This window comes from Neolamprologus brichardi, chromosome 23, assembly GCF_056152115.1.
Source record: "Neolamprologus brichardi isolate AB-2024 chromosome 23, ASM5615211v1, whole genome shotgun sequence".
NCBI lineage: Eukaryota > Metazoa > Chordata > Actinopteri > Cichliformes > Cichlidae > Neolamprologus > Neolamprologus brichardi.
In genome coordinates, this window is record NC_142125.1 from 36,213,585 (window position 1) to 36,226,314 (window position 12,730).

A 12,730-nucleotide genomic window follows, 5' to 3' on the forward strand; every position below is an offset into this window, starting at 1 on the left:
GAGCACCCACAATTTCGTGTTCATGTACAATGACAATAAAGGGCTATTCTATTCTTAGTCTCAAAAACGTAAGGCATTGTTAGCAGTGCAAAGAAAAAGGTTTGCTTGTTTTGTGCACAGCACCTGCCGCTTTTTTTTATAAAGATATATTCAACACTCTGTTTTTACTAGCTTGTACTTGGTAAATTAACACAATTTCCAAAATGTCCAAGATTGTTGCTGGTTACATTTTATAGGCTCTTAATGCCTCTAATAGAGTTGGTCAATGTACTTCAGCTGTTTTTATCTGAACTGTGGCTGACTGTGAATATTGCTGGCTGCAGAGTTCATAGCCGAGGAGGACCTGGCACTGTATGCTCGATGTTAAGCATCATCTGGAAGCCATCACCTTCGGTTCCTACAAAATTTGTGAGCCAACTATCTATCCTGGAGCCCATGCTAGGCAAGGTTTAGTCATACAGGCCTAGAGATTGGGTGGTGACACCCTTGGCCACCTCCAGTCACTAGGGAAAAATGTGTATTCCCCAACTGGTTGATGAATGGTTGCTGAAGGATGATGGCTGCTGCTTGATTAAATAGGTTAAAAAGAGAATGCTGCACTAAACACCTCCCAGCAGTTGCTTTGGCCTTCAGCAGGTCGGTGCAGTTCCTGGTAGTTTGCATGGAAGATTCCAACTCGTGCAAGCAATTGCAAATTATTGGTCGAGTGGTGGTGAAACTTGAAGAAACTGTGGCACTAAACAGAAAACTGTTAAAAAGTGCTCTGCAAATAGTTGGCAAGTGTTTGCAGACAAGTTGTTATCTTCAATATAAATTACAGCACTGCGCATAAACTAGGGAAAATATATTTTTCCGTAGCCGCTGACTGGTCTACAGGTCTCAAAGACTGAAATCTTTGAAATTGATTGCTAAAGTTCCAAAGCAAATACCAGCAACCACTTGCCAACCCTAGTGACCTGTGGTTACCAAGGGGTCGCCAATTGATCTCTAGATTTCAGTGATTGGGGCCTAAGCTTCACATACATCCGCAGATTATCAGCAATCTTTGGTTGCTGGACCACTTGGAAATTCTTTTTTACAATGCCACAAACAAAATGGTACACTTAGTAATGCTGAAAAAATGTAAAGAAAAGAAATAGTTGCTGTTGTAGGGACTTATTTGTGTCCTGAAAGAGAACGTGGAGCACAAAAACCTCAGTGAACAACTGTACTGAGGTAGTTAAGACTCAGCTAGACTAAATGTGACATCAGGACTTTGGCTCTCATCAGTAAATGTGATGCTGAGTCGGATGCCCATCATGTGAATGATAATTTGATCTTTTTAATTAATGAACTATTGACTGTCTCATGGAATTTTCTTTTATCTAATCTAAGACTTCCCCTGTGAGGTCATGTTGTATACAGCATGGAACCGATTGGTACGTGAGCATTTTTGTCGGAGAAAAGCAGATGTACCTTGTTAAAGGAAAAACACCCACAGACACACTTTCCCCCCATGCCCTTTAACCTTCAGCAACACACTGAAGCAGCAAAACAAGACTTCATGCTCAATAGAATGACTCAACAGTAGCCTCAGTTTTACCTTTATTACTTATTGACTTTAAATTGTATTTTTAACCCCATGTAAGCAGCAAGGGTCACTTTTTTCCATGTAACCTCAAGTCCGCAAGCATTTACTTTTCTCATCAGATTGCTATGTGACACAAATTCACTATTATTGATGCTAGAAAGTGCAAAGCAAGGAGATTTAACAGGTTTTTGGCAGAGCCAACTCCTTTAGGTTATCCGGAGAGCAACAGCTGTCTGAGGTGTTGAAAACATAAGTAGGGATTTCTCAGTGGGGCAGCACAATCTGTTAATATTTAGAATCCAGCTCTGCTTTGTGTGTATGAAAACATCTCAAAACTTGAAACCCAGGATAAGTTCTCCCTTGATTCCAGCTCATTACGCCATCTCGTAGCAACATGCTGCTGGGATTCTTTAAAATTCCCAAACTATGATGTAATGCTTCTTCACTTTCACACAGCAACACGATGACGGACCACATACACTGGCGGATTTGTGCGCAAACAACCAGGAAATGTGCCTAAACTTTACTGGAGCCTACTGGCCAAGTCCCTTAGGTCGGGCTGAACAAAGACACACCTCTGGATCAGCTAATGAAAAAGGCAAGCAGGAGTGGTAAATCAAACTCCTTAAAACATCTAGAGCACATATTTTATCCAGCTTCAGAGACAGACTCCTGCCTCTCCGAGCACATCTGCCTCCAAACATTGGATCAGATCTCGCCAGAACTTTCTCCTCTGTGTTTCCTCCACTCTGCTTTCCTCCGCTCAGCCTTCGACGTCTCCATAAAAAGACAAGACTTTTAGTGGAGGGCGGACTTCTCTTTCGCTGTTGATAATAAAACAAGTGCCTTTCCCTGATGGGTCTAGGAAGAAAAACGAGGGACTGACAGTGTTGTCATGACGAGCCAAAAGTGACAGCAATGGAACGCACAGAGGCCATTTTTTTTTTTTTTTTTTGCCTTTGTGGGTTTTCTTTTTCCTGCCACGCTGCAACTGTTCTACACTTTCCATATCCGAGCAAAAGTCCCACAAGGTGCCATGCTAATGAGCATGTGCAGTGTCAACTCATGACTTACTCTACAAGAGGTCAACAAGACCTTCACATAGCTTTGATTGGCAAACTATTGCTTCAAAAGTGCAAATTTAGCCAACGACTCAGTGCATTCTTACCAAGTGCACTCCCGTGAACAAAACCTCCACTCCCGCTAAGTTTTCCGTCTGGATTGGGGTGTGCTTTGGAAAACTTGTGATCAAAGTAAATAGACACACTCTGATGCTGATGAGTAAGGAGCTGCACGGATAGTTGATGCCATTCGTCCAAACACCCACAGACATGCACGAGCCCAGCTGTTCACAACAGTCACTAAAGAGCCTGGGACGGCCATTTGTTTGCTCTTAGATAACATGTAAAGATTCATTCAATCTTCAAAAAAGCCTCTTTATTTTGCAATTGACCACAAGAGTTAAAGGCTTGTGCCTCTCAAGGCTATTTGTACTGGGAGTGGCAGTGGCAGCGGACTAAAGCAAACAAACTTTCCAAGATAGAACAAGGTCACACATCAGCAGGTAAGAAGAGTGCTATAAAAATGTTTGCTCCCAGCATTTCTAAATTAGAGGAGGAGAGGTGGAGGGAGGAGGTGAAAGAAGAATTTCAAGTTCCTGAAAACAATGGCACGCAGGAAAATGAGGAGAGGAGCTGGATACAAAAGAAGAGGGAGGATGTCTAAGCAGTTAGCCGCTCTGAGGCTGACAAGTATTTCTGGGTGGTTTGAGGAAGATGTAGTGTTTTGTTTTTTTTTATTTGATCAGTGACACAAAGAGTTTAAGACTAAAAAGCTAATGCAGGAGTCTCATCAATCATTTAATCAATGTTTCCTTTGACTTGTGCTCTGTCTGCCCTTGTACTTCTCAGTGTAACTCAAGAGCTGCTACCTTACAGTATAGTTAATTAAAATAAAACAAGACTTCCTGGATCTTTCTTCACTATATCAAGATTTCTGACTCTAAAAATACCCCCTTGTCTGAATTGTAGCCTTCCTTAAAGAGGAAAACTTGTAACACTTGCTAACACTTGCAAATACAAAAAAAGATTCAAGACAAAGACAATCATTATTGGACTAGTGGCAAACTATTGGTGCTACAACTGGCTGTTGTCCAAGATTAGCTCACTCAAACTCGTGTTCTGACACTTCCTTGTTCCTTCACTTCTCCGTTGCCACGATATGACATCCAGACAACGTAGTGCTTCATGGTGCACATGACCCACAGCTAAACCCACAAGTCATTAACAAAGTTTAATCAGTTAAACCCACCAGTCCTGTAGCTTGTCATGGAATATTGAACTGATAGGGCCAAACCCAACAGAAGTAGGTTAAATAAACCAAAACAGACACTAATCTTCTGATGGGACACACGACTTGATTGTCCTGTTTAAGCTTATGTGTTCAATCATTGTGGTTGCTAAATAAATGACTGAACTAGTCTAGTGGACTGAACAAATATTTTGGCTCCAAAAGCTGATTCGGTGACCACTAGGGCTGCCACAAACGATTATTTTGATAGTCGACTAGTCACCGATTATTTTTGCGATTAGTCGACTAATCACATCATGCATCCATTGTACGTAAAACGTACAGCTTATTGCACCAGCAGCATCTGCTCTTATATAACTATCATTAGCTTACAGCTTTAAGTGTTTAAGGTATGTGCTAACTAAAAATAAAGACAAGATGATAGTTTATTAAATTTTAATGAAATTCGCAGATTGTTTCGGTGAAGTTTAATAAACTCCTTGCTATCTAAAATATAACAGGACACTGGAGTATATTCTCGAGCATCTCACACTTCTGATAATCAGTTGTCTGCTTGACGTTTATTCAGCTGTGTAAAAACTATAACTTTAATCTCAGCCAAACCGATTTACTCAGGAACAAATAAAATACTAAAAAAAAGCCAAACAATAACATTTTTAAGTTATTTAAGTGACTTTTATATGTTTAACCTGAGTAGCGAAAGACGGCGGTGGGTTTGAAAATGATTTGCCGGAGTCAGTTGTTCTCACGGGCTCTAGTGAGCCTTGCCCCCGGCTAGCTATCGAGCTAGTGGGTAACAGACGTCTCCGAAAACGTCGGAGCGCTTTTGAAAATACGTGGTGTCTTGATAAACTGAGCAGATATTTGAGGTATACACAGCTACATTCTCGCCTAAAATATGTTAAACGTTTATTTTGTGACCCAGAAAGAAGAATAAGAGTAATATTAAAACTAACTAGCTGCTGCCATTGTTGGAAACTGAGCTGGGCTGCGCTATGAATTCTGGGACACAGCTACTTCTTCTTTGGGGTTTAACGGCAGCTGGCATCCTTGTACATGCAGTGCTGCCATCTTCTGTTTCAGTGCGTTATTACACTCTTAAATCCTACTTATTCCTGCGTCTTTTGTGATCTTACAAAGCTTCAAATGACACGTCAACTATTAAATCAGTCGTCGACGACTTTGATAGTCGACGTAATCGTGACTAGTCGACTAATCGTGGCAGCCCTAGTGACCACTGATTCTTTTATTCAACGACATTTAAGAGTGTGAGACAAGAAATAACCAGTTAATTATATTAACTGTTGGATAGAATAGCATTAGACTGTTAGATCTCACTTACTTTAATCAACTAAAACGTCCTCGAGTTAGGGGACCACCATAATATGCACTGTAAAAAAAATTGTAATATAAAAGTATTTTACTGTGTATTTTACATATTGCCGCATTCATTGACCTTGTTTATAGGTAATTTCATTGTTTAATGACGTTAAAATGTTCCTAATTTAATGTTTAAAAGCACTTGAAAAAACCAAAATCCCATGTTAAATTAGGGCAACAAACTGTATTGTCATTACTGAAAATAACCGTATTTTCATGAGAAAGTTATTTTCCGTTATTTTATGGTATTATTTTGGCGCCCCAGCTGCCGGAATGTTACTGTTTTTTTAGGATTTTTTTTTTTTACAGTGTGGCTGTTGAGTTTAAGGTCAAGATGGTAATTTGTCCAGTGTTTCTTTTAATGAACTAGGTTAAAAAAAAATATCAACCTCTACCAATTTCAGTTTTACATAATTTTAATGTTATATAATGACTAGTCTAACTCACTTAACTTTAATGGAAAAAATAGCATAATCATAGGCTGTTAGCATTGTTGACATGTATCTTAATGTTCCTGCTTCTGTTAATATAATTCCAAATAGTACACTTTGTAAAATATAAATGTAATGTAAATCTAAAATGTATACCTCCTAGTAGGGATGCCACTTGAACTAATATCAACAATACTTTTAACTGCTGAAACACATCCCTACAACTGTTCTAGGTGATTATTCATGCTGAAGAAGGACACCGGAAAAACGACACGGGGAAGATGGCAGCTGATATTGTTTTTATAAAATCAACTATGTTTTGTAGGTTAAAATATTTGCAACAGTACATGCATGCTTAAACTAGCGTAAAATAACTAATGCTATAACTTCTAACTTTCTGATATCGTGACATGCCTATTAGTGTAGTATGTGAATTCCTATACTTCACACTTGTTAGAAATAAAGATTGTGCATTTTAAACCTGAAACGTTATGCTAGCTGCCGCATTGTACTACCATTTATAACTTGTTGACCGTCTGACCAAACATCAATCTTCAACAGTTAAGACGACAATTTAAAATGCATGCCTGACCAAAAAAAATGGTGCTCTTAGCTCATTAGTAGCGTCATGTGGGGTTTATGTTTCTCTTCCTACTGGCTGAAAATTGGTTTGAAGCCCCTTCCTTTACAAACCACAGCGAAACTGGCGACCTCTGCAGGTGTGAAGTATAAAACTTCACAAATAAAAAGTCAAGTAATTGTAACACAATACAAATAGCTTAGCAAGCACTGAATGAGAACTTAAGAAAGCCTGGTTATTTTTTTTAACAATTACAACATCAATATTTAATATACATTCATGTTTATCCTGTTATCCAGACTAACAAATGTTAAGCTATTAGATGGGATCTAGCAGTTTAGTAGTAACACCTAAAAGACAACTAGCAGGGCCGGAAGGAAAGTTAGACGCAGTGCTGTCTTAAAGATAGAAAGCTTTTACGCAGCTCAACTGTGTGTTTTTCTTTTTTCAGTGCTGATAAACCATTACATCAAGAGTGATTTGTTCCTCTTAACATTTTTAGAGTCTTTGCGGGTGATGAATCTTGCCTTTGTTGACTAAAAGGGTTGCCTGTGTATCATTCTTATAATCCTCATAATACCACGTAAAACCTGTAATCTACATCTACAAAACAATTTCCTCCCATCTATCTAGTCTGACATGAACAAAAAAAATAACAGATTTGTTTATCAGCAGCATGTAAGAAGCAGCTTGAAGAGGCATAATGCCCCCATTAATACAAGTCCAATTTCATCTGGAATTACTTCTTTGTCATATCTTCAAGGCTTTCTCACGCCGAGCGTTTATGATTTATGAGCCGACAGTGCACATCCTGGCTGAACACTCACTTGTATTTGGTTGTGATGCACTGTCAGGATGTAATTCTTATGCCTTTACCGGCTGCTTTTTGTAATACAGCGATGTCCAAGTTTCCGAATGAAAGACTTAAAATGTTGACAATCAATAGATCCTGTCTGAATGAATTTCACTTCAACTTCTTGTGCCCAACTCCAAAACTTGCTTATTTTTGCTTTTATTAAGTGTAGAACATCTAGAGAAACTATGCCAGATGTGTCCATACACCCTCAGTGAACCCACATACTCATGCACAAGCTGAAGTGAAAAATAAAAATAAAAGAACTGCAACAATGTCGAGGCAAAAGACGAAGCTATGTTTACAAGAAAGTCTGACATTCCAGTGCCACTTAGCATTTGTAGTCTTTACCGGACAAACATTTCCTTCAGTGGTGGCTTTTAATTAATGAGAAACTATCATCTACTCTTCTGAGTCGAGGCTTACTGATTACATATTGCCCCTAACGGTCAAAACCAACAAGAAAACATAGGTTAATATGTAGGATTTACATGATTGTGCGCCATTTATTTTTAAAAAATGACACGAAACTTAACTGCTTAAGAATTATCTTTGGGTTTGGGACAACCAATGGGAATGTAACTGCCTTTGGAAAATGGTAATGTGCAAGGTTACCGTACTGAGTCTAAACACTGAAGAAATTTGTATTTCTAAACATAAGCCACAATCTTTAAGTTGCCTTTAATAACCTTACTAGCTAGCATTATTAACTTTTCTTACTTGATACCACTTTAGCTTAATGTGATACCTGTCTTAAGTTTACTGTTTGAGTCTAAGTAAAGAAGACGCAGGAGAAACACTCTGCTATATTATGAGTGTTATGTTGTGACGAGCTTCCCTGTGCTCAACATATGTTTGGAAAGCCACCGTATTTATTCACCGACCCGAGCAGTAGCTAAATAACGACACATGATAAGTGTTTAAGAAATCTGATTATGTTTTGAGTTTCTGAAAGAGAAGAAAAGAGGGATAAATATATGATTTTTAAATCACCAGATATCGGCATCGATATCAGCCTTAAAAATCTGTCGTCTCTAGTAGGGTGAGACGGATATTAGCCATAATTCAGTGTTGTACAGAGCAGTTATTTTGACTTCATGCCCACCAGCAGTAGCCTATCTGCAAAGACAGTGGAAGTTCCACACATGCACCTCTGCACTATTAAATGAGGGCAAATCAACAGCACCTGCTAATACTGACATTTGTCGATGTCCTATTTTTTAACACGAGCCACATGTTTGACCGCATAATCAAGTGTGCACCTAACAGAATGATTAGTGATTTTTATGAAAAAGAAACTAAAGACTGTGTTTTCTCTTTCTTTATATGTGGCACAACTTCATTCTGCACCTTTTTTTCTATTGGTTCAGGCCGAGTGTCCCAGGTTCGTATTCACCTAGCTACTTCCTCCTACTCTTAATTCAGGAGCTGTGCAAAAATCAAAAAGACATCAAATCTATAGCATAAACATTTCTTCACTTCCTCTTGCTCTGCCTTTGATCTCCTCCCAGTTGTACTCAACTGGAAAACATCCACAGGGTGGCATTCAGTCGGAATGCAACTTCAATAGGAATGCCACTTACTGAGCTCTTCACCCTGACCCTAAGGGTGGTAGGAAACTCATGTTAGATGCTTGTACTGTGGATCACATTCTTTTGGGCACTACAATTGTTTTTTTGTTTTTTGTTTTTATCCAAACAAGAACTTAAGCCATCAATATGACTTTAAAGATGCTGTCCCCTTATTGTGGCTTTACATTTATTAAAAGCTGTTTGTGTTGCTCCAATCAGAGCAGTCATTCTGAGGGCTTTCGGTTTGATTTTCAGCCATTTATTATTGGGCTCACAGATGCAGACCACAATTTCAATAAACAAACACAAATCCAGTTACATCAGATTTCATTTCTCTAGACAGACGGCAGCCACTGTAACGATCTGGTGACTGCACCAAAGCCTCATTGGCCTCTGCTGGATGAATTTTAGGCACGTAACTGTGGGCCATGTGGTGATGGCATTCACACCACACGGGCCTGCTACAAAGCACCGATCCAGACCACAGCGCGATGGCCAGCCGAGCCAAAGAAAATTGTATTGTTTTCCAATCAGCGCTCTGAGCGTTATGAGGGTTTCTAGCCACAGAAACACTGCTCATAAACAAGCAGCTGGAGCAGTCAGCGGAGGATTCCTCACCACTTGAGATGAGACAGGGCAGCAGATGGCGGGAGAAAGGGTGGCTGAGGAATCTGTGTCTACAGCAAAAACCGATCCAGTTAAAATGAACCTGTTCTGCAAAGCAACCCAAGTGGCTGCTTCACCAGACCTTCTGGCGATTTTCAGAATTCAGAAATCTGTCAAACACACGTCAAACACAAACTGAGGAACAAAAAAACAACAACAAAAAAAACACGCTGATGGAAACATTTTTGAAGGTGCAGTTCTCACAGCAGCCCACACCGCTCCACACGGCCTTGACCCATATCTGTGTGTTTTGCCTTCATTTGGGCCACGGCTCTTCGAGGTGTAGAATGTCAAACACAACACCTGTGGCTCTCCACAGCGAGCTGGCAACAGGTTTCTGTCTTTCTGACTCGCTTTTCAAAAACCAGGAAGCATGTGTGGTCTTGTGTGCGTGTGTGCATATGTACGCGCTCTGCGCACCACATGCCTCTTCAAAAGTTCCATCACAGGAAGTTTTTTCTCTTTCTTTTTCTTTTTTTTCTTTGGCATGTTGAGGCCCCTTTGCTCTGCTTAGGTTCAGATTTCTGATTCACACCGACCGAGTGACGTTTATGAGGTGAAAGCTCTAAAAGCTGGTGCAGAATTGGGCTTTAACTTGGCTTTGAGTGGCTGCTGATAAAATAACGGTAATTCTCCGTGGCACTCTTTTTTTTAATGCATGATCTCAGATATGAGGAAAGAGAGAGAGGCTTCATATTGATACACAACTGCATCGTGCAGGAAATGAACATCTTTCTCAGGCATGCGCGCAGAAACTACAAGATGTAAGCCCTCGAGTCTCAGTGCACGCTCCAGTCGCTGTCATTAATCCACGGCTAATAAACTTGAGGGGGGGTACTTACAAGATAGGAATTCTGCCTGTCGAAGAACACGGAGTCTCCCATCGTCCCGAATAATTATCCACATATAGTAAATAATGCAGCTGCAGTAAATGATATCCCAAGTCTCCCCCTCCAAAAAAGAAAAGTGTCTGTGCGCGTCAGGACGGACCGCAGGAAATGTGTCCGCAGGTCACTTGTGCGCTCTGCTTCTTCTCACATTAAAAGACAGCGAAAGATGTTGGAAGTTTGGAGACTGCGAGTCACAACAGAACCCCTTTTAAGAGTTTCCACAGCAGTGAAAAGCGCGTGTCAGGAAACGCTCTGTGCCAGAAGGGACACCATAGCGCGTAACGCGTAACGGATCCATACTGCGCGCCCCGCGAACTGTTGTGAAGACAGATGCTGAACCAGAGCGAAGAGAAGTGAGACAGCGAGCAGAGACCCATGTCAAGCTGGCAACGCTACTGACTGATACTTCCGGCGTAGGTTTTCAAACTAAGACTTAACCCTGGCCTTGCGGCACGACTAGAAGACGGATACTGTATTACCAGAAACAAACTAAACAAACTGCAGTTTATTTGTTGACTGGAGAAACGTGTCTCTATGTTAACCCCTATCTTAAAGCAAAGTAAACCTACACAGCTTTTTTATGTTTTTATCTTTTGTGTTAAGCACATTGAGTTTGCCCATAATGTTATGTGCTATATAAATAAATCATAACTCCAAATCAAAGGAAAAAAAACACTATAATTACACAGGCAAGCTTATACTATACCAGTACATTGACTTTCAACTCATGAGAACCATATATGTGCTTTTATTTTGATCACAAAGTCGCCTCTTTCCGGTCTATTCAGCGTTTTTCTGGGTACTCGATGCTTAAAGCCGGAGAGAGAAAAGCGAAGGATGGGCGGGGCTCTGAAGAAGGAGGACCAGCAGTGCAAAAGCTTTTGATTATCAACAGCAGGGTAGAACAAATGTTTTCATGTCAGTGACCCACAAATGGAGCTCCACAGTTTATAAGATTTGACTGAAGAAACCCCATACTGGGAGGGTTTTCTTTGTGGATAGCTCATAATATGGAGCTATATGTGGTGTTGCAATCAGGCTGGCAGAATGCTCCCCAGCAAAACTTCACTGTTTTTTGATAAAAGTTGAATCATAACAAATAATAATAATTTTTTTTTAAATCTCCAGACAGTAGATTCATTTCTGCCATCCTCACTGGAAAATTAAAACAAACAAAACCAAACAACTTGTTGTTCAAGCTAAAAACAAACTCCTTTAGGGAAAGTGTCAAAGATGCAAAATTTCTTCCAGCATTGACAAATAGCTCGCTGTAAGCCTAATTACTAAAATAAATAAATCACAGAGGCGAGAGTGTAATAGATGGACCGCAGAACTGAAACTGTGATCGAGTGCTTCCATTGTAACACTTGGTAGTAATTTTTGTTTATGAGCTTTCCCCTTTGCAAATATGCTTTCAAGAGAGACCATGAAAGGCAAGTGCCCCTACGCCCTGCCACCAAACCCCCTCCCCACCCTCCCCGCTGGTGCATTTCAAATAAGTTTGTGAAACACTTAATGTGGAACCAGCGTTGAGCAATCTGTGTCAAAACCACTCCACTTGCATCCTGTAGTATCTGCTGTTATTGTTCCATCAATTCACTTGGTAGACATGTTTAACCAACTCAGTCTACTTTATTAACATTTGTCGGGCCTCTTTGAATCCTCCTGTTTACATGCGTCAGTGTGTAACCCGTTGCTTCCTGTCAGCTCACTTGTAAAATGATGTTACAGGAATACTGCCTCAGACTCTGCATAAACGATAGATGTAGCCACCATGATGTCATCCATTGTTTGTAAAGTCCTGTTGTGAAGCACTGGTGTGAGCATTTTGTCCATTGCCAGACTTAGTTTTTGGAAGCCAGATGTGTTTAGGGGAAAATTCCCACTGTTAAATTACAGGAAAGTTATGTCAAGAGTACTGTTTTGTTCGGAAAACACGATTTGCAGTATAATAGTGGCAGCTGTTTGATTGCCCTGCTTCAGTTGTAGTATTTCTGCAGCAATATCCACAAATAGTTTACTACTGTAAAATGTAACAGCATATCCTCACCAAGGGTCAACCTCAGATGTGGAAGAGTTACATTATTACGCTCGAGTGGCAACAATTGCTGTTCCTCTAATGGCCACTTGGGGCTGGTTCCAAAAAGGAGTCAGTCCCCAAAGACTCCCACGTCAAAACTTCCAACTTTACAGCAGCAAAAAGCACAAAACGTATTTTGATATTAAACTGGATTTCTGCACTTTGTGTGTGCACTGTTTGTGCATTTGGAGTATTTTTAGCTGATCATTATAACTAATATGATGGCTTTATTTGTGCTAAAGATCATCCCAGAAGACTGTGCTTCAGTTTTGGTAAATGAAATTCTAGGATTTTATTATACTAAAATTGAACCCATAAGTATTTTGAGTGCAGATCACTAACCCTGCTAGACAGCGTTAGCTGATAACTTGGCACTCCAACCGTTCATCAGTATAAGGT

At 40.1% G+C, this 12,730-nt stretch overlaps 1 protein-coding gene across 3 annotated transcripts in view; it reads right to left on the reverse strand.

Annotated features, from left to right (window-relative positions):
• The window catches only part of LOC102791891 (rho GTPase-activating protein 6-like), a 109,966-nt gene that overhangs the window by 40,457 nt on the left and 56,779 nt on the right, over positions 1-12,730 (reverse strand). The window contains exon 1 of one of the 3 annotated variants that reach the window (XM_087836000.1): positions 10,204-10,599. The exons of the other annotated variants lie outside the window; for them this stretch is intronic. Coding sequence (XP_087692126.1) covers positions 10,204-10,245 — 42 coding nt within the window. The 5' untranslated portion in view covers positions 10,246-10,599. Of the gene's footprint in view, positions 1-10,203; positions 10,600-12,730 lie in introns of those variants that run through there. 3 annotated transcript variants of the gene reach the window in all.